The sequence below is a fragment of the Zootoca vivipara genome, chromosome Z2, assembly GCF_965207765.1.
Source record: "Zootoca vivipara chromosome Z2, rZooViv2.hap1.1, whole genome shotgun sequence".
In the NCBI taxonomy this organism is placed as follows: Eukaryota; Metazoa; Chordata; class Lepidosauria; order Squamata; family Lacertidae; genus Zootoca; species Zootoca vivipara.
In genome coordinates, this window is record NC_142585.1 from 46746945 (window position 1) to 46769743 (window position 22799).

Below are 22799 nucleotides of genomic sequence, written 5' to 3' on the forward strand. Positions count from 1 at the left end.
TGGAAACGGCTGCTGCTGCTGAAGCACAGACAAAGCACCCAGCAGTGCCGTGTGGAGGAGGAGGAGGATTCAAAGTGCTACAGAGCACTGCTGCGTCCCAGAGGCTCGGGACTCTCCGCACGGTGCTGCCGGGCACCGACCCGGGAAGCCGCCTCCTCCTCCTCCTCCTCTTGCCTCACCTCCTCCTCCTCCTGCGCGGCTCTGCCTCATGAACGTGAGCTCAGCAGCGGCTCAGCCTCACGAACGTGCAACTCTGAGGCTTTACGCACTTCTAAAACGGACACCCGCTGCCTCACGCTGCATGGGAAATGCTTTTTGCCCCTGGGTCCCTTCGCGCTCTTTTCTGGCGCTGAATCAAGGTGGCAACCCCCCCTTCCCTTTCTTTCTTCCTCTCTCTCGTTCTTATTCTTTCTTTCCCTCTCCTTCCTTCCTTCTTTATCTCTGTCTTCTCTCCCTCTTTCTTTTTCTTTCCTTCTTTATTCCTTCTTTCCTACTCTTCTTTCTCTCACCTCTTTCCTTCCTCTCTCCCTCCTGCTCCCTCTTTTCTTTCTTTCTTTCTTTCTTTCTTCCTTTCTTCCTTCCGTCCTTCCCATCTTTCTTCCTCTCCCTCATTCTTATTCTTTCTTTCCCTCTACTTCCTTCCTTCTTTCTCCCTTTTCGTCTTCTCTCCCTCTTTCTTTTTCTTTCCTTCTTTATTCCCTTCCTTATTTCCTACTCTTCTTTCTCTCCCCTCTTTCCTTCCTTCCTTCCTCTCTCCCTCCCACTCCCTCTTTTCTTCCTTCCTTCCTCCCTCCCTCCCTCCCCTCCCTCTCCCTCTCCTCAGAAACATAGGATGCTGCTTTATACTTCTGGCCCTTAAACCAGGCTTCCCCAAACTCCAGATGTTTTGGACTACAATTCCCATCTTCACTGACCACTGGTCTTGTTAGCGAGGGATCATGGGAGTTGTAGGCCAAAACATCTGGAGGGCCGCAGTTTGGGGATGCCTGCCTTAAACCCTGGAACCAGGAGAGCAGCTCCATTGAGTCAACCTCAGCCAGTCCCTTTGGTGAAGGGTGGTGGCTCACTGGCAGAACATCTGTCCTGCATGCAGAAGGACCCCAGCATCTCCAGGTACTAGTAGCTCTGCAAAGGTCCTGCATGAAACCCTAGCGAGCCTCCACCACCCAGTGCAGTTACCAAAAATCATTTTTCAATAAATTGTACAATAATTGTACATTTGAATATCTACTTGCCATTATTCTGACTATGTTTCTGCTTTCAGAGCTAGTTATTACTTACATTATTACAAAAAACAGTAATAATTGAATGCAGTGACAATAATTTATGATAATAAAGAGTGGACACATAGTCCTACAGATACAACCGGCCCTTTGAGGGTGACCAAACTGCTGATGCGGCCCCCGATGAATTTGAGTTTGACACCCCTGATCTAGATGCTATACTCCTATTGATTCAGCCCAGAATTGCATTGGCTTTTTGAGCTGCTGCATCACACTGCTGACTCATGTCAAGTTTGTGGTCTACCAAGACTCCTAGATTCTTTTCACATGTACTGCTCTCAAGCCAGGTGTCACCCATCCTGTATTTGTGCCTTTCATTATTATTATTTTTGCCCAAGTGTAGTACTTTATGTTTCTCCCTGTTAAAATTCATCTTGTTTGCTTTGGCCCAGTTGTCTAATCTGTTAAGGTCATTTGGAAGTGTGATCCTGTCCTCTGGGGTATTAGCCACCCCTCCCAAATTGGTGTAATCTGCAAACCTGATCAGGATGCCCTAAAGCCCATCATCCAAGTCCTTGATAAAGAGGTTGAATAAGACTGGGCCCAAGACAGAACCCTGTGGCACCCCACTAGTCACTTCTCTCCAGGATGAGGAGGAGCCATTGATGAGCACCCTTTGGGTTCGGTCAGTCAGCCAGTTACAAATCCAAATGGTACCATTGTCTAGCCCGCATTTTACCAGCACCTTTACAGGAATATCATGGGGCACCATCTCTCTCTAGTGCAGTTCTTTTCAGATGAAGGAAGGGCACAGGAAGGGAGCAGGGAGAGATGCCGTCCTGAACACTGTTAAGGTCATTTGGAAGTGTGATCCTGTCCTCTGGGGTATTTGCCACCCCTCCCAATTTGGTGTCTTCTGCAAACTTGCTCAGAGGTTTGCAATAGCTAAAGAGGCTTGCTACAGGACCTTACAGAATTCTTCACCTTCTCTCACCAGGCCTTTTTTTTGCCTTCAGTGCTTGTGTACTGTTGAAATGGCAGGGGGTTGGACTGGATGGCCCTTGTGGTCTCTTCCAACTCTACGATTCTAGCTGACCTGGCCACGCGTTGCTGTCTGCCATATGTCAGGAATGCTTTGATGGTGTTTCCTGCTTGGCAGGGGGTTGGACTGGATGGCCCTTGTGGTCTCTTCCAACTCTGCGATTCTATGAAATCCACCTGAGAAACGACACCATTCCAAAAGCCGTTCTCCTCCACCTCTCAAGGTGTTCCAACAATGGCACTGACCTTTTCTCTTTCTGCCTTGTTTTGCTCCTTTCTGCCATCTCTTTGACAAAGTTGTGTCTCTTCCACCCAAAGACCAGAGGGTCTTGTACCATTCATACAAAGTTTCTGTCGAGGGCCTTCTCTTGAACAAGTTTTCAATGTCCGCTGCCCCCATTGCTGGAACAGAGGGCCTGAAAAGTCCTCTTGTTTTTCTGTCTGGAGCGGACAAAGCTTTTCACAAGGTCCATCCGTCCTTTGTCTTGTTTGACCTCAGCGTGTTAGGTCGCCCTGTGTCCAAAAGAATAGTTTCTAATTGGCTATCAGCTGACTTGTCTCATTAAGCGTTTGAGCAAGAGTAGAACTTGAGGGGGCATGTCAAAGGTCGCTTCATCAAAGCAGCTGGCTTCAGGGTCATGCGCGGCTTCAGCGCACTCTCTATATTTACCAAACCTTGTTTCCTTGACCTTGTTGCAAAGGGGTTTAAAACTGGGGGTCACCAGCAAGCCTTCTTCCTCAACTGATTGTCCCAAACTTTCAGTCGTCTCTGATCTTCTAGGATCCCCTGCCTCTCTGTCTCTGCAAAGCCTGCCCCTCAATCTTGCTCCATCTCAACATGTTTCCATTCCATGGCATGCTGTATATTCCTGCGTATAAGACTACTTTTGAACCCAGAAATACAACAGCGTAACCGGCCAATGGTCTCAGTCACCAATTTATAGACATATAACACCAGATGAGGGGACCCAGGTGGCACTGTGGGTTAAACAACAGAGCCTAGGGCTTGCTGATCAGAAGGTTGGCGGTTCGAATCCCTGTGACGGGGTGAGCTCCCGTTGCTCGGTCCCAGCTCCTGCCAACCTAGCAGTTTGAAAGCACGTCAAGGTGCAAGTAGATAAATAGGGATCGCTCTGGCGGGAAAGTAAACAGCGTTTCCGTGCCCTGCCCTGGTTCGCCAGAAGCGGCTTTGTCATGCTGGCCACATGACCTGGAAGCTGTATGCCGGCTCCCTCAGCCAATAATGCGAGATGAGCGCCGCAACCCCAGAGTTGGTCACGACTGGACCTAATGGTCAGGGGTCCCTTTACCTTTACCTATAACACCAGATGACAAAATCATACACACAAGAGTATGTGACATTCAAACATCATCGAAAAACGTATGACAAGATTCAGTCCAAATATCAGTCCAAAAAGTACCAAGTCTTAAATACAGCTCATATAGGGCATCCATACAGCATGTGAAAAGGTTCCAAGATGTTTTCAAGTAGATGAATGAGGATCTAGGTAACAACAGAGTCATTTTGGACTCACAGCTGTCCATGGAGGCACAGGTTAATTCTGTGTCCAGGGCGTCTGTCTACCAGCTCCATCTGGTATGCAGGCTGAGACCCTACCTGCCCACAGACTGTCTCGCCAGAGTGGTGCATGCTCTGGTTATCTCCCGCTTGGACTACTGCAGTGCGCTCTACGTGGTGCTACCTTTGAAGGTGACCCAGAAACTGCAATTAGTCCAGAATGCGGCAGCTAGACTGGTGACTGGGAGCGGCCGCTGAGACCACATAACACTGGTCCTGAAAGACCTACATTAGCTCCCAGTACGTTTCCGAGCACAATTCAAAGTGTTGGTGCTGACCTTGAAAGCCCTAAATGGCCTCGGTCCTGTGTACCTGAAGGAGCGTCTCCACCCCCATTGTTCAGCCCGGACACTGAGATCCAGCGCCGAGGGCCTTCTGGCAGTTCCCTTACTGCGAGAAGCAAAGCTACAGGGAACCAGGCAGAGGGCCTTTTCGGTAGTGGCGCCCACCCTGTGGAATGCCCTCCCATCGGAGGTCAAGGGGATAAACAACTACCTGACATTTAGAAAACACCTAAAGGCAGCCCTGTTTAGGGAAGTTTTTAATCCGTGATATTTTAATGTATTTTGGTTTTTGTTGGAAGCTGCCCAGAGTGGCCGGGGAAACCCAGCCATATGGGCGGGGTATAAATAATAATAAATAATCATCATCATCCAAATGTGGTGACAAATGACGGTGGCAATGGAGTATCCAAATGAAGATGAGAAGCAACAATGGATGGTCACAAAAAAAAGATGAGACAAGGTTACCCACGTTATATACCTTGCTTCGCCGCAACTGGCTTCTTCAGTGAGTAGAATGCCGTTGGAACTCCAAGTGTTTACTCTAAGCCTAACCCTTAACACTTGGAGTCAACACTTGGCGTTCCAACAGCGTTTTTGGTCACCATCCGTTGTTGCTTCCCATTTTCGTTTGGATACTCCATTGCCACCGTCATTTCTTACCACATTTGGGTGCTCCGTTGTTACCTAGATCCTCATTCATCTACTTGAAAACATCTTGGAACCTTTTCACATGCCGTATGGATGCCCTATAGGAGCTGTATTTAAGACTTGATACTTTTTGGACTGATATTTGGACTGAATCTTGTCATATGTTTTTCGATGATGTTTGAATGTTACATATTCTTGTGTGTATGATTTTGTCATTTGGTGCGATATGTCTATAAATTGGTGACCGAGAATATCGGCTGGTTATGCTGTTGTATTTCTGAATTTGCCATTCGTAATCTGGGTTCTTGTTGTATGTTTGATACTTTTTCACCCAGGAAAATCTTCTCCAAAGTCGGGGGTTGTCTTATACGCCGGGTCGTATTTATTATACTGCGAGTATATTCCAAACTTTATATATTTTAACTGGAAAAGTCGGGGTCGTCTTATGCGCCAGGTCGTATTTATTATCACTGTATATTCCTGCGTATAAGACTACTTTTTAACCCAGGAGAATCTTCTCGAAAGTCGGGGGTCGTCCTATACGTCAGGTTGTATTTCTTATACGGCGAGTATATCCCAAACTTTATATTTTAACTGAAAAAGGTGGGGGTTGTCTTATACGCCAGGTCGTATTTCTTATCACCGTATATTGCTGCGTATAAGACTACTTTTTAACCCAGGGAAATCTTCTCAAAAGTCGGGGGTCGTCTTATACGCCGGGTTGTATTTATTACTTATTACTGTAAATGCACTTTTCAACAATATTAAAATTTTCCGAGTTTCACCTGTACAGTGGTACCTCGACTTACGAATGACTCGACCTACGAATGTTCCGAGTTATGAACAGAGTTCCGTCTGCCATCTTGGATGCGGTTTAGATAGGATTTTTTCGACTTACAATTTTTTAAAATCCCCCCCATTGGCTTCGACTTATGAATTTTTCGACTTACGAAGGTCCGTTCGGAACGGATTAAATTCGTAAGTCAAGGTACCACTGTATTTACTTAGGGCCACTTCAGCCAAAGTTGGAATTTGGGTCATCTTTTGGTAGGGCCTGCAAGACAGAGCTGTTCCGCTTGGCCTTTGGACTGACTCAGTCTGACCCCGGTGTTACCCTCCCCTAAGGTTTTATCCTACATATATTTAAATGAGGTTCCACTTTTTAACATTGTATTTAATCTATATTTTAATTGAATTGTTTCTTTTATGCTTGCTTTGATATTTTTGTTGTTAGCTGCCCAGAGCCCGGTCTTGACTGGGAAGGGCGGGGTATAAATAAAATTATTACCGTGTTTCCCATATTTTAAGACACTGTCTTACTCAATAAAATAAGCCTATGGCTTACTTTCGGGGGTGTCTTTTTTTTATTACTGTAAGTACCTCCTCCGTTGCTGCTGCTGGGTCCCGCTGGCTCGGGGCTCGGGGCACGCAGCAAGCCTCCTCCTCCTCCTGCCGCGTTGCTGCTGCTGGATCCCGGAGGTGGCCTGCCAGGTCAGTGTCCAGCAGCGCCGCACAGAGCGCCGGTTTGAGGAGGCGGCCTGCCAGATCGAGTCAGTGCCCAGCAGTGCCGCACAGAGCACCACCTCCTCAATCCACCGCGGCGCTGCTGGGCGCCGACTTTGCAGACTGGCTCCTTGATCCGGCGCTCCGTGTGGTGCTGCTGGGCACTGACCCGGCAGGCCGCCTCCTTGATATGGTGTGGCGCTGCTGGGTGCTGACCCTGAAGGCCACCTTCTCCTCCTGCCGTGGCCGGCGTGCTGGGTTCCGCTGGCTGGCTGGGGCGCTCGGCGGTCTCGCTCCACGTGACGTGGAGGTATGTCTTATTTTCGGGGTATGTCTTATATTTCACAAATCCTTTAAAATCCTGCTACGGCTTATTTTATGACTATGTCTTAAAATAGGGGAAACACAGTATTATTATTATTATTATTATTATTATTATTATTATTATTATTATATTTTGCAGTTCTGTGGCATGTGTGTTGAGTTTGTATATAACTTGTGAACGGACAGAAGTGTGGCAGTGGTTTATATGCTAATTGGTTTCTTTTATCTATGTTGTTGTTCTTGTTCTTGTTCTTGTTGTTGCTGGTGTCATTCCTAACCTCAAAACTGGTCCAGTCAGTTTTCTCCCCAAGTCCTTCCTTTTTGCCCCTCGCCCTGAATCAAGAATTGCGTTCCTGGCCATGCAATTCACCATTTCCTACCTTACAGGACGTTGCAGAAAACGGCTGCTCCGCAGTGCCTGAAAACTCTTTGCCATGGACAACTCCGTCCCCACTGGCCGAGCAAAGAGACCCCAGACTCCACCAGGACAGAAGGCCAATCTCGGCGCACTTTGGGCAGGTACGTGGGCAAAGGTTGACATTATTTGAAGTGCATGATTCAAACGCCGTGGCTTCCTTTTTGCTTTCTCTGTACAAAGATGTGCACACACAGACTAATCGTGTCTCCCGATTTTTGCGGGAAACCCTCGTATTTAAAACCGTTTCCCGCTGGCAGCCCGGATTGGAAAAAATCCCGTAAATCCCCCGGATTTCCTACCTGCCAGGGAGGCTCCATTTTGGGTGCTGGTGCTGGTGCCCTCAGGCGCCCATTTCTCAGGGGGGGAGGGGGGAGGGAACTTGTTTTCAGACGGTGCGGCCAACAGGGTGGTTGAGAAGGGTGGGCGAGGGTAGGCGCTCTTCAGGGTCAGCCACTCTCTGCCCCCTTCATGTGCCGCTGCCGTGGGTCCCGTCTGTTTGTGTTGCTGCGAGAGGCGGAGGGGGGCGAAAGAGAAGGTGAAAAAGAGCCAAACAGCTGAGAGGATGTAAACAGTGGCCCCCGCCTCCTTTTCCTTCGGACTGGGCGCCGGGTTTGTTTGCTCTCCGGCACAGAACGAGCGGAGGCTCCACCCCGCAACTTGGCAGCCAATGGAGCACCAAGAGAGCCACATCGAGCTGCCGCTGCCGCCATTGCAGTCAAGGGCTGAGTGACCAATCGCAGCTCCTGCTCTGGAGGCATTGGCTGTTGTTTTTTTCGGCTGGTCTGTCAGGCTGTGCAGCGTTTCTGAGTGTAAGGGGAGTGAGCAGCTGGCTGTGAAAAATAGGGCGATGTATTCAATTCCACCCATAGGGAAGGTTTAGCGCGGCACCGGAAGTTGCTTCTACGTATGTCCGGACATGTGTAGAAGTGATTTCCGGTGCCGCTCCGCCCATGCCAGGGCACCGAAAATTGGGCAGAGCAGCACCGGAAGTTGCTTCTTCTACGCATTTCCGGACATGCCTAGAAGTGACTTCCAGTGCCGCGCTACCCATGTGTGGGCACCAGAAATCGGGCGGTGCCAGCACCGGAAGTTACTTCTATGCATGTCCAGACATGCATAGAAACGATTTCCGGTGCCACGCCGCTGCTGATCCCGCATTTTTCAGCGGGAGACTTGGCAGCTATGCATCTTAGTTCCTGGGAAGCCAGCAGTTCTGTGTTATGCCTTATGCTGAACATCTTCAAATCCAGGTGTCTTTGGAGTGATGTGCAAAGTCTGGTTTTGTGCACACACAATAACCCTTTCACACAATGCCTTATGAGGAACGGCTTAGGGAGCTGGGTATGTTTAGCCTGGAGAAGAGAAGGTTAATATGATAGTCATGTTCAAATACAGTAATACCTCGGTTTAAGTATGCTTCGGTTTGAGTACTTTCAGTTTAAGTACTCCACGGACCCGTCTGGAATGGATTAATCCACTTTCCATTACTTTCAGTGGGAAAGTTCACTTCAGGTTAAGTACGCTTCAGGTGAAGTACGGACTTCCAGAACCAATTACACTCATACCTCGGGTTAAGTAGGCTTCAGGTTTAGTACTCCGCGGACCCGTCAGGAACAGATTAATCCACTTTCCATTACTTTCAATGGGAAAGTTCACTTCAGTACGCTTCAGGTTAAGTACGGACTTCCAGAACCAATTACACTCATACTTCGGGTTAAGTACGCTTCAGTATAAGTACAGACTTCCAGAATACAGAATGCTCCTCCACATGCAGCTGCTGGGTGACCTTGGGCTAGTCACACTTCTCTGATGTCTCTCAGCTTCACTCACCTCACAGAGTGTTTGTGGTGGCGGAGGATGGGAAAGGAGAATGTTAGCCGCTTCGAGACTCCTTCGGGCAGTGATAAAGTGGGATATCAAATCCAAACTCTGCTTCTTCTTACCGGGAGACTGGGAATGGGAGACTCTGGGAATAGGAGCCGGGGGATGGGAGTCTTTTAATGGGAGACAGTGGGTGGGAGCCGCTTAATGGAAGACTGGGAATGGGAGACAGTTTGGTGTAGTGGTTAAGAGCGGTAAACTCGTAATCTGGGGAACCGGGTTCGCATCTCCGCTCCTCTACATGCAGCTGCTGGGTGACCTTGGGCTAGTCACACTTCTCAGGGGTCTCTCAGCCTCACTCACCTCACAGAGTGTTTGTGGTGGCGGAGGAAGGGAAAGGAGAATGTTAGCCGCTTTGAGACTCCTTCGGGGAGTGATAAAGTGGGATATCAAATCCAAACTCTTCTTTTTCTTCTTCCTGCTTGGCAGGGGGTTGGACTGGATGGCCCTAGTGGTCTCTTTCAACTCTATGATTCTATGATTCTACTAGCTGACCCGGCCACGTGTTGCTGTCAGCCATGTGTCAAGAATGCTTTGATGGTGTTTCCTGCTTGGCGGTGGGTTCGACTGGATGGCCCTTGTGGTCTCTTCCAACTCTATGATTCTATGAAAGGGGAAAGGAGAATTTTAGCCACTTTGAGACTCCTTCGGGGAGTGATAAAGCGGGATATCAAATACAAAATCTTCTTCTTCTCTTGCCATGTTTAAACCTGTTCCATCGTGGAGACGATAGCTTTTTCCTTCCCTGTGACTCCGTTTAAGGTGTCTTCTGTTATCCGGCCCAATTATTCGCATCAGCAGCGAGCGGCTTCTTATAATAAGCACCTCAGCACACTTTCAACAGAAAAAGCAACGAACTGTGGTTGGAAAATCAATTAATGGTTCTTTAATAGCATATTTCTGTATTGACTCTTGTGCCCGGTAGGCTGCTTATTTTTATTATGGCCCTGGCAATAGATTTGTGAAACTTCGCCAGGATTGGAGCGGCTAATAATTAGAAAAACATACAAAAAACTACAGTGGTACCGCGACTTACGAAGGCGATCCGTTCCGCAGTGCTCTTTGGAAGTCGAAGCCTTCGGTTGCCGGACGGCCTGTTTTGCGCATGCGGGAAGCGCAATTTTGCGCTTCTGCACATGCGCCGACTGCGCACGCGTGGTGAAAACAATTCCCGGGTTGTCATCTTCGGAAGTCGAAACCTTCAGAAGTCGAGTCGTTCGGATGTCGAGATACCACTGTACTGAGATCCACTTTCCAGCTTTTGCCTTAGCGGGGGAGAGAAGTGTGATGGGTTCATTTTTGTTGTCGCAAGAAGTGTTGGCCCCGGTTTTAATTTTAATCTAACCTTCCCTACTAGCCTGTGCAGTTTAAATATTAAAGGGCAGGTCTGAATTAATACCTGATTTCTTCAAGTGCCCATGTTGCGGTAGGTAGAATTATACTGAATACAGTCATACCTCGGTTTAAGCACGCTTTGGTTTGAGTACTTTCAGTACTTTAAGTACTCCATGGACCCGCCTGGAACGGATTAATCCACTTTCCATTACTTTCAATGGGAAAGTTCGCTTCAGATTAAGTACGCTTCAGGTTAAGTACTCCGCGGACCATCTGAAACGGGTTAATCCACTTTCCATTACTTTGAATGGGAAAAGTTCGCTTCAGGTTAAATACTCTGCGGACCGCCTGGAACGGATTAATCCACTTTCCATTACATTAAGTGCGCTTCAGGTTAAGTACTCTGCAGACCGTCTGGAACGGATAAATCCACTTTCCATTACAGTCATACCTCGGTTTAGGTACGCTTTGGTTTGAGTACTTTCAGTTTAAGTACTCCACGGACCCGTCTGAAATGGATTAACCCACTTTCCATTACTTTCAATGGGAAAGTTCGCTTCAGATTAAATACGCTTCAGGTTAAGTACGGACTTCCAGAACTAATTACACTCATACTTCGGGTTAAATACACTTCAGGTTGAGTACTCCGTGGACCCATGTGGAATGGATTAACCCACTTTCATTACTTTCAATGGGAAAGTTCGCTTCAGATTAAATGCGCTTCAGGAGAAGTACAGACTTCCAGAACCAATTACACTCATACTTTGGGTTAAGTACGCTTCAGGTTGAGTACTCCGCGGACCTGTCTGGAACGGATTAATCCACTTTCCATTAATTTCAGTGGGAAAGTTCGCTTCAGGTTAAGTACGCTTCAGGTTAAGTACAGACTTTCAGAACCAATTGTGTACCTAAACCGAGGTACCACTGTACTGAAATAGCACTATTATTTTTAAATGCTTTAATGCTTTTTAGACAACAGTATTGTTGCATGCCGCATTATGGCACCAAATATTTTGATTTAAATGCACACACAGGTTTGAAAACGAATGTCTCCTTATGCATAAGATGCAATCATTCACTGGTGTATCTTCACAATGGGTGCTTTTAGGCAAACCTCGCTCCCTCTCTAACATACAAGCATAGAGAGAGACATGTACCCTATTTTTTGCTCCATATGACACACATTTTTCCTCCTAAAAAGTAAGACGAAATGTTTGTACGTCTTATGGAGCCAATGCGTGGTCCCTGGAGCTGGATTGTCCAGGGGCCAAAGGCAGATCGTGTTTTTTTATATATATAAAAAAGAAAGAGCTAAAGGCTAACAAGAGGGAAATAGAGTGTTGAAAGGATCCGCTCAGCAGCTGAGATCAGGGAGGGAGATAAGGGAGCTAGCTCCCTTCCCGGGCCCGGGCCAGGCCCCTTGCCTAGGCCTCAACTGTTGTCTGCAGAGGGAGAAATGTAAAGTACTACACTTGGGCAAAAAAAATATGAAAGGATGGGTGACACCTGGCTTGAGAGCAGGACATGTGAAAAGAATCTAGGAGTCTTGGTAGACCACCAACTTGACATGAGTCAACAGTGTGATGCAGCAGCTCAATAAGCCAATGCAATTCTGGGCTGCATCAATAGGAGTATAGCATCTAGATCAAGGGAAGTAATAGTACCACTGTATCTGGTCAGACCTCACCTGGAATCCTGTGTCCAGTTCTGGGCACCACAGTTCAAGAAGGAGACTGACAAGCTGGAACGTGTCCAGAAGAGGGCAACCAAAATGGTCAAAGGCCTGGAAACGATACCTTATGAGGAATGGCTTAGGGAGCTGGGTATGTTTAGCCTGGAGAAGAGAAGGTGAAGAGGTGATATGATAGCCATGCTCAAATATATAAAAGGATGTCATATAGAAGAGGGCGAAAGATTGTTTTCTGCTGCCCTAGAGAAGCGGATACGGAGCAATGACTTCAAGCTACAAGAAAGAAGATTCCACCTCAACATTAGGAAGTACTTCCTAACAGTAAGAACTGTTCGGCAGTGGAATTTTCTGCCAAGGAGTGTGGTGGAGTCTCCTTTTTTGGAGGTCTTTAAGCAGAGGCTTGACGGCCACATGTCAAGAATGCTTTGATGGTGTTTCCTGCTTGGCAGGGGGTTGGACTGGATGGCCCTTGTGGTCTCTTCCAACTCTAGGATTCTACTAGCTGACCCGGCCACGCTGTCAAGAATGCTTTGATAATAATAATCTGGGCAGCTTCCAACAGAAAAATGAAATAAAATAATCGATTAAACATTAAAAGTCTCCCTAAACAGGGCTGCCTTCAAATGTCTTCTTAAAATCTGGTAGCTGTTTTTCTCTTTGACATCTGATGGGAGGGCGTTCCACAGGGCGGGCGCCACCACCGATAAGGCCCTCTGTCTGGTTCCCTGCAACTTGGCTTCTCGCAACAAGGGAACCGCCAAAAGGCCCTTAGTACTGGACCTCAGTGTCCGGGCAGAATGATGGGGGTGGAGACGCTCCTTCAGGTATGGTGTTTCCTGCTTGGCAGGGGGTTGATGGTGTTTCCTGCTTGGCAGGCAGTTGGACTGGATGGCCCTTGTGGTCTCTTCCAACTCTATGGTTCTACTAGCTGACCCGGCCACGCGTTGCTGTCCGCCATATGTCAAGAATGCTTTGATGGTGTTTCCTGCTTGGCCGTGGGTTGGACTGGATGGCCCTTGGGGTCTCTTCCAACTCTATGATTCTAGGATTCTCAGTCCTGTTCCAACACTCTTAACCACAACACCACACTGCCTGCCTTACATATCAGTAGCGCAGGCTGGCTTGCCGTGGCTGTGGCAGCTTCTCAGCCCACCAGCCCCAGCAAGACGCCTTAATTGAGTTGTGCTGTCAGAGTGACAAACACATTTGCATACAGCCTATTTATTCTTCCCGGAGATGTCTGCTGCCTGCTGTTGGTTGAAATCCTTAATCAGCCTGCTGAAAGGGAGCCGGCAGCTCGCTCTCGCTGTCCTACGCCGCCGAGCAAGCGGGCCTTTTCTTCGTTCAGTGACAGATTAGCTGAAGGGGAGGAGGGACAGGGCTGGCGAGCCGACGGCAACATTTAATTTTAACTCATTAGGGCTTGCCTGGCTGTAGCTGGCAGCAGTGTGCGTCTTGTACCCCGCTTGGTTGTTGTCATCCATCCGCTGGCAATGGGGTCCAAGTGCCGCTTAGATGTCCAGGCAGTTTTACGGCGACCAGGGCTACGTCTTGCTCTGTCCAGTTGGGAGGGTTTCTTCTGTGTGCCATGGGGGAATTTCTGGCTCTTATTATTAGTAGTAGTATTAGTATTAGTATGAATTAATACCCCGCCCATCTGGTTGGGTTTCCACTGCCACTCTGGGCGGCTTCCAACAAATACCAAAATACATTAAAATATCACAGATTAAAAACTTCCCTAAACAGGGCTGCCTTTAGGTGTTTTCTGAATGTCAGGTAGTTGTTGATCTCCTTGACCTCCGATGGGAGGGTGTTCCACAGGGCGGGTGCCACTACCGAGAAGGCCCTCTGTCTGGTTCCCTGTAGCTTTGCTTCTCGCAGTGAGGGAACTGCCAGAAGGCCCTCGGCGCTGGATCTCAGTCTCCGGGCTGAGTCTCCTTCTTTGGACGTCTTTAAGCGGAGGCTTGACAGGCATATGTCAGGAATGCTTTGATGGTGTTTCCTGCTTGGCAGGGGATTGGACTGGATGCTATACTCCTTTTGATGCAGACCAGAATTGCATTGGCTTTTTGAGTTGCTGCATCACACTGTTGACTCATTTCAGGTGAGGTCTGACCGGAGCGGAATACAGTGGTACTATTCCTTCCCTTGCTATACATTCATCCCAGCGTGCCCAGAAAACCTGTCCGTCTCTGGCTTCAGCCGAGTTTAAAATCACACAGCTAATAGGTTAACAACTGTTTTTCTTCTGCTTCAAATGAAGAATATCGGGAAGCCGGGGGAATATTCGGCTCTCCAATTTGTACCGACTGCTCCGCGCTCCCTGCAATGTGTGTTTGACAGGCCTGACATTTTGTACTGCTGGGAGACAGGGGGAGTTGGTGTGACATTTTTATTCATGGTGGCGTGCGCCCTTGTAATGATCAGCCCCGGTCGATGCGCTTACTCCGGGAGCCCCCGAGCCCTCGGAGAACAAACAGGATTCGAAGGTACCAGCAGTTCGGCTGCCTTGTTAGACGCCGCCAGGATCCTAACGAAGGGCAAATGCTGGAAAATTTCACTGTCAAATCCTCCAGGACACTGTCAGCAGAGAGCTAACTGCATATATTTCTCATTTAAAACAAGGAAAACCACCAATTGCGCATTAAGCCAAAGACAAAAAGCCATGCCGGGTTTTTTTTAAAAAAAACCTCCCTCACCTTTTCTTCTTTTTCAAACTGGCCATTCTGGCAGATTCTCGCGGGGAGGGGGTGGTTGTGGGGTTCCATGCCGGAGCAGACGTCTACAAAAACCAAGGCGGAACAGCTGATTTAAGATGAACACCAACAGACAGGAGGTTGATTATCTGGGGAGGAACAAAACATAGAACAGGCATCCCCAAACTGCGGCCCTTCAGATGTTTTGGCCTACAACTCCCATGATCCCTAGCTAACAGGACCAATGGTTGGGGAAGATGGGAATTGTAGTCCAAAACATCTGGAGGGCCGAAGTTTGGGGATGCCCTCCAGATGTTTTGGACTACAATTCCCATCATCCCCAACCACTGGTCCTGTTAGCTAGAGATCATGGGAGTTGTAGGCCAAAACATCTGGAGGGCCGCAGTTTGAGGATGCCCGATCTAGATGCTATACTCCTATTGATGCAGCCCATAATTGCATTGGCTTTTTGAGCTGCTGCATCACACTGTTGACTCATGTCAAGTTTGTGGTCTACCAAGACCCCTAGATCCTTTTCACATGTACTGCTCTCAAGCCAGGTGTCACCCATCCTTTCATTATTATTTTTTGCCTAAGTGTAGTACTTTTCTCCCTGTTCAAATTCATCTCGTTTGCTTTGGCCCAGTTGTCTAATCTGTTCAGGTCATTTGGAAGTGTGATCCTGTCCTCTGGGGTATTAGCCACCGCTCCCAATTTGGTGTCGTCTGCAAACTTGCTCAGGATGCCCTCAAGCCCATCATCCAAGTCCTTGATAAAGATGTTTAATAAGACTGGGCCCAAGACAGCACCCTGTGGCACCCCACTAGTCACTTCTCTCCAGGATGAGGAGGAGCCATGGATGAGCACCCTTTGGGTTCGGTCAGCCAGCCAGTTACATATCCACTGAATGGTAGCATTGCCTAGCCCGCATTTTACCAGCTTCTTTACAAGAATATCATGGGACACCTTGTCAAAGGCCTTGCTGAAATCAAGGACTTGGGAGACTTGGAAGCGTTCTGCCCCCACCTCCCTTCCGGAGACCCCTTTTCTTGTTCCTTTGACAACAGGCCTGTGACAGTAATTTAGCTGCCTTCAGCAGCCCCCGCCTGGACACCCCCAACCTCATCTACGTAGCCCAGGTAATTAGGCTGACGTTCCACCACAGCTCCCGCTTCTGACCTTTTGGAAACGATGTGTTTTGCTGCATCGACAAATTAACTGCAAATCGGGTGCTGGTTTTAGTAAATATTATTTCCACGTCCTTTGAATATGTGTTCGCAGTATGATGGGGGGGGGTTCCTGAACTTGAAAAGAAAAGGCGTTGCAGGGGTGGGTGGGGGTCGGACTCACTCGCTCACCTTCCTTCTGCTCCACCTTGTTACCTGTCTTGCCGGTAAAACGTGGGCCTTTCTCGCAGGCCACCTCCATGGGCCTTTCTCGCAGTGGGCCTAAAACGTGGGCCTTTCTCGCAGTGGCCATGACTAGAATGTTTCACATGCGGGCAGAAGGAGGTGCATCCCCTGTGGCCAGACCTACGCCCTACATGTGGGCAGGAGGGGGGAATATTGCATGCAACCGCATCATGCAAATGGGAATTTGGTGCCGAGTATCACAGCCCAAGCCCAGAGGATCTCGGATCTTCTTTCTTACCATATTTTTTGCTCCATGTTGTTGTCGTTGAGTCGTTGAGTCGTGTCCGACTCTTCGTGACCCCATAGACCAGAGCACGCCAGGCACTCCTGTCTTCCACTGCCTCCCGCAGTTTGGTCAAACTCATGTTTGTAGCTTCAAGAACACTGTCCAACCATCTCGTCCTCTGTCGTCCCCTTCTCCTTGTGCCCTCCATCTTTTCCAACATCCGAGGAGTCTTCTCTTCTCATGAGGTGGCCAAAGTCTTGGAGCATGTTGGTGGCTTCGAGAACACTGTCCAACCATCTTGTCGTCTGTCGTCCCCTTCTCCTTGTGCCCTCCATCTTTCCCAACATGAGGGTCTTTTCCAAGGATTCTTCTCTTCTCATAAGGTGGCCAAAGTCTTGGAGCCTCAGCTTCACGATCTGTCCTTCCAGTGAGCACTCAGGGCTGATTTCCTTCAGAATGGATAGGTTTGATCTTCTTGCAGTCCATGGGACTCTCAAGAGTCTCCTCCAGCACCATAATTCAAAAGCATCCATTCTTCAGCAATCAGCCTTCTTGATGGTCCAGCTCTCACTTCCATGCATCACTACTGGGAAAAACCATAGCTTGAACTATACAGACCTTTGTCGGCAAGGTGATGTCTCTGCTTTTTAAGATGCTGTCTAGGTTTGTCATGGCTTTTCTCCCAAGAAGCAGGTGTCTTTTAATTTCGTGACTGCTGTCACCATCTGCCGTGATCATGGAACCCAAGAAAGTCAAATCTCTCACTGCCTCCATTTCTTCCCCTTTTATTTGCCAGGAGGTGATGGGAACAGAGCTTCAGACCATATTTTGCGCTCTCCTCTTTCACCCTTATTCAAAGGTTCTTTAATTCCTCCTCACTTTCTACCATCAAGGTTGTGTCATCAGCATATCTGAGGTTGTTGATATTTCTTCCGGCAGTCTGAATTCCGGCTTGGGATTCATCCAGTCCAGCCTTTCACATGATTAATACTGCATCTAAGTTAAATAAGCAGGGAGACAATATACAGCCTTGTTGTAGTCCTTTCCCAATTTTGAACCAATCAGTTATTCCCTATCCAATTCTAACTGTAGCTTCTTGTCCCACATAGAGATTTTTCAGGAAACGTACTGGGAAATGTACTGGGAGTCAATGTAGGTCTTTGAGGACCGGTGTTATGTGGTCTCAGCGGCCGCTCCCAGTCACCAGTCTAGCTGCTGCAGTCTTAACTTTCAGTGCATGTTTTCTGAGTTGAGTTCCGGTTGTGCATGTCATCTTAGCAGTGGGTGTTGAGCTCGGCACGTCATTGTAATGGATTTATGCATTGATAATTTCCCTTCCTACATGTGTCAAAGGTGGGTCTGATTGCCTCTGCCTCTGTGCGGTAGACCCTTGAGGATTTGCTGAGATTTATTCCCTAGGAAATAAACTTTCTAGGTGTGTTTTATCACCCTCTAGCTAAAAGCTGAGCTACTTTGTTCCATCCAATGCAGGCCCGTCTTAAGCACATCGAGCACCGTGGCACAAAGGTCCCTCCGCCGCCGTCCCGGACTCACCGCAGCCGCAGAGGAGGGACATGGCATGGGCGAGCCGGGTGCTGAGGGCGGGCTGGGCTCAGGAGCGTTGCAGCGGGCAGGCCAGGCTGCCTAGTCGTCCTCCGTAGTGCCGCCTCCTCCTCCAGTGTGGAGGCCTATGCTGGAAGGAGCGGTGCTGCGGAGCGCCCGGCCTCTCGTCCTCCTTATGCCCCCGACCGGACCTGCCAGGCGAAGGCCGCGACTCAAACTCACGATGGGCGGGCGGGCAGGCGGGAGGCAAGGAGCAGGGTGAGTGGGAGGGCGGCCCGGGCAGCAGCAGCCGGAGACCTCGTCACGAAGGGCGTCGTCGCCACGCAGCCGGCACGGGAGGGGCGGGGTCAGGCCAGCCAGGCCGGGAGAGAGAAATGGCACTCTGCACAAGCTCAGGAGCCCCCTCGCCCGCCCTGCTGCCGTGGCCCCCGGACCACTTCCCTGGCGCCCTCCAGCGCCCGGTGCCGTGGTTCACTGCGCCACTATGGCTAGGACGGGCCTGCATCAATGCCCATTTTGCCAAGGGTGTTTGATCTCTTGTCTGCAATGCCTTAGTTGTCTTCTGAGATATTGCCACCTGTCTGTGTGCCAAACATGGTGGAATAGAGGGTTGGGAGTTAACGGCAGAAGGTGCCGTAATAGCTGTTGGTTCCTAGATGGGAAGCTTTATCGCAGGACATGTCGGAAGCAACATTCCTGCACATCATTCCAATTTCTCACAACCTGGGAGAGTTGGGTTACACAGAACCAACTTGGAGGGAAACTGTTGACGCTACCAAAGTCTCTCAGATCCTGATCAAGTTTGAGGATGACACCAAATTGGAAGGGGTGGTTCATACCCCAGAGGACAGGATCACACTCCAAAATGACCTGAACAGATTAGACAACTGGGCCAAAGCAAACAAGATGAATTTGAACAGGGAGAAATGTAAAGTGCTACACTTTACATTTCAGCTCGTCAGTCTCCTTCTTGAACTGTGGTGCCCAGAACTGGACACAGTACTCCAGGTGAGGTCTGACCAGAGCAGAATACAGTGGTACTATTACTTCCCTTGATCTAGATGCTATACTCCTATTGATGCAGCCCAGAAATTTAATTGGCTTATTGAGCTGCTGCATCACACTGTTGACTCATGTCAAGTTGGTGGTCTACCAAGACTCCTCGATCCTTTTCACATGTACTGCTCTCAAGCCAGGTGTCCCCAATCCTGTATTTGTGCCTTTCATATTTTTTTTGGCCCAAGTGTAGTACTTTACATTTCTCCCTGTTCAAACAACTGGGCCAAAGCTGTCAACTGGAGATGCCACCAACTGAATCAGGGACCTTCTGCATGCAAAGAAAGTGTTCTATAACCATCAAACTATTGACAGAATTACAAGCCTGGTAGATGAAGGGAACGCTGTGGATGTAGCCTATCTTGATTTCAGCAAGGCCTTTGACAAGGTGCCCCATGATATTCTTGTACAGAAGCTGGGAAGATGCTAGACAATGCTACCACTCAGTGGGTTTGTAACTAGCTGGCTGACCGAACCCAAAGGGTGCTCATCAATGGCTCCTCTTCATCCTGGAGAGAAGTGAATGGTGGGGTGCCCCAGGGTTCTGTCTTGGGCCCAGTCTTCTTCAACATCTTCATCAATGACTTGGATGATGGGCTTGAGGGCATCCTGAGCAAGTTAGCAGATGACACCAAATGGGGAGGGGTGGCTAATACCCCAGAGGACAGGATCACACTCCAAAATGACCTGAACAGATGAGACAACCCATCTGTTCAAGCCCATCATCCAAGTCATTGATAAAGATGTTGAATAAGACTGGGCCCAAGACAGAACCCTGTGGCACCCCACCATTCACTTCTCTCCAGGATGAGGAGGAGCCATTGATGAGCACCCTTTGGGTTCGGTCAGTCAGCCAGTTACGAATCCAGTTACAGGTAGGTAGCCGTGTTGGTCTGACGCAGTCAAAACAACATAAAAAAATCCTTCCAGTAGCATCTTAGAGACCAACTAAGTTTGTCATAGGTATGAGCTTTCGTGTGCATGCACACTTCTTCAGATACCAGTTACAAATCTCGTTACAGTGTGTGTGTGTGTTGCTGAAGGAAGGCAGATTTCTCATGTCTCATAAAGGCCAGCTGACGTCCCCAGGTAGGCAGCAATCCCTGCAACCTGCCCGTCCGGCCCTCGCCCGATTGGCCTTTGCCCTCCCCATTCTTGCCCGGGCGCACAGCGCTTTTGTGCTCGGTGCGCATTTTAACCCTCTTCTTTGGCAGCGCCTGAAATCCCGCTGGGATTTGGCCCTTTTCCCAACCCTTCTCCCCTCCATAATAGTCCTCCCAGGATCCAACACAATCCTTTTTAGCATCCCTCCCCTGGCGCTTTGCTGGCGAGAACAGCCTGCGTCGTCCCCCCGCCCCGAGAGGGCTGCCCCGAAGGTGAAAGTCTCCACCGCATAGTGACAAGCCAGCTTTAGGCTTAATTAAACAGTTTTCCCTCTCCCTCTTTCTCTCCCCCCCTTCTTGCTTGCTCCTTCTCTCCTTCTCTCTCTCTCTCTCTCTCTTGCCGTTCCTCCTCTCTCTGTTTTATCATCCTTAATGAAGCAGTCTCCTCCATCGATCCTGCTGATTGCCAAGCCATTCCTTTTGTTTGCTGGCGCTGAGCCATGCAGCCGCGTTCTGACAGCTCAGCTCCCCTAATTAGCCGTGTTGTTCTTTCCCCCCCCCATGTTTCCCCGCCTTGCAAGTTCACTGGAAGTTGCCGCAAACTTAATCCTCCCATCCCTGCCACGAATTCGAGGCCTTAAGCCGCCTTGATTGCAGAGCGAGAACCAGCCTTGTGTGGAGGGCCTCTAGCAAACATCTGCGCCTCCCTCCTTCCCGTGGGGCAGGGGGATTCACGACCTCTCTCTGGGGTCCTCAGGCCGTTGTTTTGATAGCAAATTTCAAATGCAAAAGAATCCACGCCGAGCTGCATTCTAGAAGGCCCAGGGCCACAGGGTTCTGTCTTGGGCCCAGTCTTCTTCAACATCTTTATCAATGACTTGGATGGTGGTCTTGAGGGCATCCTGAGCAAGTTTGCAGATGACACCAAATGGGGAGGGGTGGCTAATACCCCAGAGGACAGGATCACACTTCCAAATGACCTTCACAGATCAGACAACTGGGCCAAAGCTGGAGATGCCACCAACTGAATCAGGGACCTTCTGCATGCAAAGAAAGTGTTCTATGGCCATCAAACTATTGACAGAATTACAAGCCTGGTAGATGAAGGGAACGCTGTGGATGTAGCCTATCTTGATTTCAGCAAGGCCTTTGACAAGGTGCCCCATGATATTCTTGTACAGAAGCTGGGAAAATGCTAGACAATGCTACCACTCCTGGAGAGAAGTGAATGGTGGGGTGCCCCAGGGTTCTGTCTTGGGCCCAGTCTTCTTCAACATCTTCATCAATGACTTGGATGATGGGCTTGAGGGCATCCTGAGCAAGTTGGCAGATGACACCAAATGGGAAGGGGTGGCTAATACCCCAGAGGACAGGATCACACTCCAAAATGACCTTAACAGATTAGACAACTGGGCCAAAGCAAACAAGATGAATTTGAACAGGGAGAAATGTAAAGTGCTCCACTTGGGCAAAAAAAAAAAAGAATCTGGCTTGAGAACAGTACTTGGGCAAAAAAAATGAAAAGCACAAATACAGGATGGGTGACACCTGGCTTTAGAGCAGTACATGTGAAAAGGATCTAGGAGTCTTGGTAGACCACCAACTTGACATGAGTCAACAGTGTGTTGTAGCAGCTCAAAAAGCCAATGCAGTTCTGGGCTCCATCAATATTATTATTATTATTATTATTATTCCATTGAATCAATTATTTTATTTTGTTTTTCTTTTGGAAGCCGCCCAGATGGGCGGGGTATAAAGAATAAATTATTATTATTAGTAGTAGTAGTAGTAGTATTACTGATGAAATTGTACTTAGGGCATTTAGCAAAGGGGTTCGTTGCTATTTACAGGCATGTTGAAATGGGATCCATGTTGAACGGGAAGGGATTGATTTTTGTCGGGTCCGTACTTGTTGGAACTGCTGAAAATGTCCTCACTCCCCTGTCACATAGGTCCGCCCCCCCAGACCCCACGTGGCCAGGAGGCCCAAAAGCAACGTTGCCACTGATGGCCAGCGGACTTCCATCTCCAGCCCAGACCAGTGAGTAGCTGTGCCTCTACATTCCTCTTGTCAAAAGTGTTGGGGGGGGGGAGCGATTGTCGTGTGTGTGTGTGGGGAAAATATTCCTCCTATCCTTCCATTTCTGCCACTTGTGCAATAAAGTTGAGAAGATTCTGCAAGCGTCAGCCCTGTGCTAAAGCCTCTGAAGTTCTAAGAAATACTGAGTTTTTCATTCCATAAGACGCACTTTTTTCTCCCTAAAAAGTCAGAGGGATTTCTGTTCGTCTTATGGAGCGAATGCATGGTCTCTGGCGCCGAATTGCCCGAGGACTAAAGGCAGATCGTGGTTTGTTTGTTTTTAAGAAAGAGCTAAAGGCTAACAAGAGGGCAAGAGAATGTTGAAAGGAACCTGCTCAGCAGCTGATTGCAAGAGATCGGGGAGGGAGATAAGGGAGCTATCTCCCTTCCCGGCCCCTCCCTTGCCTAGACCTCAGTTGTTGTGGCTTGCTGATTAGATTATCTGTCTGGAAACTGTAGAAATGGGTCCCTTTCCTTTCCTAGAGAAGATGCAGAACTGGGAGTTGAACTCCATAAAAACAGTATTTTTCCCCTTTCCAAGGAAATTCGGCAACTTGGAGCTGATCCTCAAAAATGGAGCTTTCCCCTTTGCAAAAAAGATGCACAACTCTGAGCTGACACCCCCCCCCCAAAAAACGGGGATTTTCCCATTTGCAAAAAAAAGCTGCACAACCTTGAGCTGATCCTCAAAAAATTGGAGCTTTCCCCCTTTGCAAAAGAAGCTTCCTCAAATATTT

General features: G+C 48.7%; 1 protein-coding gene across 2 annotated transcripts in view; it reads left to right on the forward strand.

The window, feature by feature from the left end:
* Positions 1–22799, forward strand: part of DENND1A (DENN domain containing 1A) — a 265432-nt gene that overhangs the window by 224459 nt on the left and 18174 nt on the right. For both annotated transcript variants that reach the window (XM_088665085.1, XM_088665086.1), the window contains exons 19-20: positions 6990–7121; positions 21935–22023. In XM_088665085.1, the coding sequence (XP_088521211.1) occupies positions 6990–7121; positions 21935–22023 (221 nt within the window). The remainder of the gene's footprint in view (positions 1–6989; positions 7122–21934; positions 22024–22799) is intronic.